The following is a 1,446-nucleotide window of genomic DNA, read 5'->3' as shown; positions in this document are numbered from 1 at the left end:
GAAAAACAGAGTATGATCGGCGAATTGCGCTCAGAGAGGATGGAAAACACGCGCTTTGCAGATTTGCAGTTTCGCATTGGTTATCCACAGGTAGGTTAGAGCACAACATACCACACGCTGCATAACTGAATTACTTTCTTATTTTTAGCTCTACCAACACCAAGGTAATTGTGAACATCTATTCGTGATTTCCGATTGCCGCTTGCTGGCAGTTTCCGATGTGCTCTCGAGAGCCCGTTATCCTTTACTCATTTCCTATGCCTTTCCGCGGCATATACCGTGCAACATATGTGGACTTTGCGAAGTGCGATTTGTGGTGCGAAGCAGCAATCGACAAATTTTTGATCCGGCATACGTTTGTCAGTCGTGTCTGGAGCTCTACCACTATAAGGACGGTCAGAAGATTGAGAACTTCGAACTGCACCGTTACATTAGCCCAAGGGTTCACGTCTCGGACAGTAAATCAGACGACCATACAGGTTAACAATAAAGTTATGCAGAAACCAATGAGGCCTACCGACAACGTTTATGTTTATTATAAAAAATCTGCCGAAACGTTGTTGCAAAGGGGAATCACTTATGTTTTTCTAACTGCGCCCGAAGCTGTTGGTTGAAATCGTCCTCGACATTATCGTCATCCCAGTTGTCTTCCCACACGCTTAGCTCCTCTTCGTCCTCTTTGTTACCAGCCCAATCTGCCGGAAAATGGAAATCATCAGTACGGTGCTGGGCCACTTGTTACACCACTAAACAAACCTTCTGCAGGGAACTCCTCAAATTCATCGTCTTCTTCAAGCAATCCAAGGTCTAGCTTGGGCTTTTCCTTACTTTCCTTGTCCGACATGATGCGTTTTGGATGGACTCGGCGATTCTGTGTACGATGAAATTGCGATTTCCGTGACAAAAAGGAAAAAGAAGGAAACAAAACATGGAAAATGGCTGTCAAAACTGATTGACGGCTTGCGTGAAAATAGCCCCGTCTGACCAACACATTCCGCTTTGTAAATGTAATATCGTAACGTTTGATAATATGTTTAGAAGATAAAATTGTTGTGCGTTTGTCTAAGCTAAACAATTATTATAATAATTTATACTAATAACCTTAATCTTCAGCGAAAAAAAGATTACAGAAAATGCGATGCCTCAATGAACAGTAGCGTCCTCTAGTGGTTTCGAAAATAAAGTTCGAATAAGTCGAAACTGCTAGCGCCCTCTATAGTGTACGAATTAAATTAAATAAAAAATATACCGTTTTCGGTAATCCTGTGGAAATTTCGATAATTTCGGTAAAAGGGAAATTCTGTGGAAATTCGAGAGTCCTGAAAGTGAATGGTCCTACAAAAACAGCCTACCTTGAACCAAAGAAAATGCGTCGGATGATCTAATGAAAATTTGAACCGAAAGCAGCGCTCCCTAGTGTGTCCGAATTTTCCTTACTGTCCTTAA

General features: G+C 41.8%; 1 protein-coding gene across 1 annotated transcript; it reads right to left on the bottom strand.

Moving 5' to 3' along the window:
* Positions 1-514: 514 nt before the first annotated feature.
* Positions 515-892, bottom strand: LOC128277163 (26S proteasome complex subunit SEM1-like). The gene is made up of 2 exons (XM_053015604.1): positions 757-892; positions 515-695 (listed from the first exon to the last, which is right to left on the bottom strand). Exons 1-2 carry the CDS (start codon positions 842-844, stop codon positions 574-576), a joined length of 210 nt encoding a protein of 69 aa, XP_052871564.1. The 5' UTR covers positions 845-892; the 3' UTR covers positions 515-573.
* Positions 893-1,446: the final 554 nt, after the last annotated feature.

Source organism: Anopheles cruzii, unplaced genomic scaffold, assembly GCF_943734635.1.
Source record: "Anopheles cruzii unplaced genomic scaffold, idAnoCruzAS_RS32_06 scaffold04310_ctg1, whole genome shotgun sequence".
Lineage (NCBI taxonomy): Eukaryota > Metazoa > Arthropoda > Insecta > Diptera > Culicidae > Anopheles > Anopheles cruzii.
This window is presented reverse-complemented; position numbering and strand designations above follow the sequence as displayed.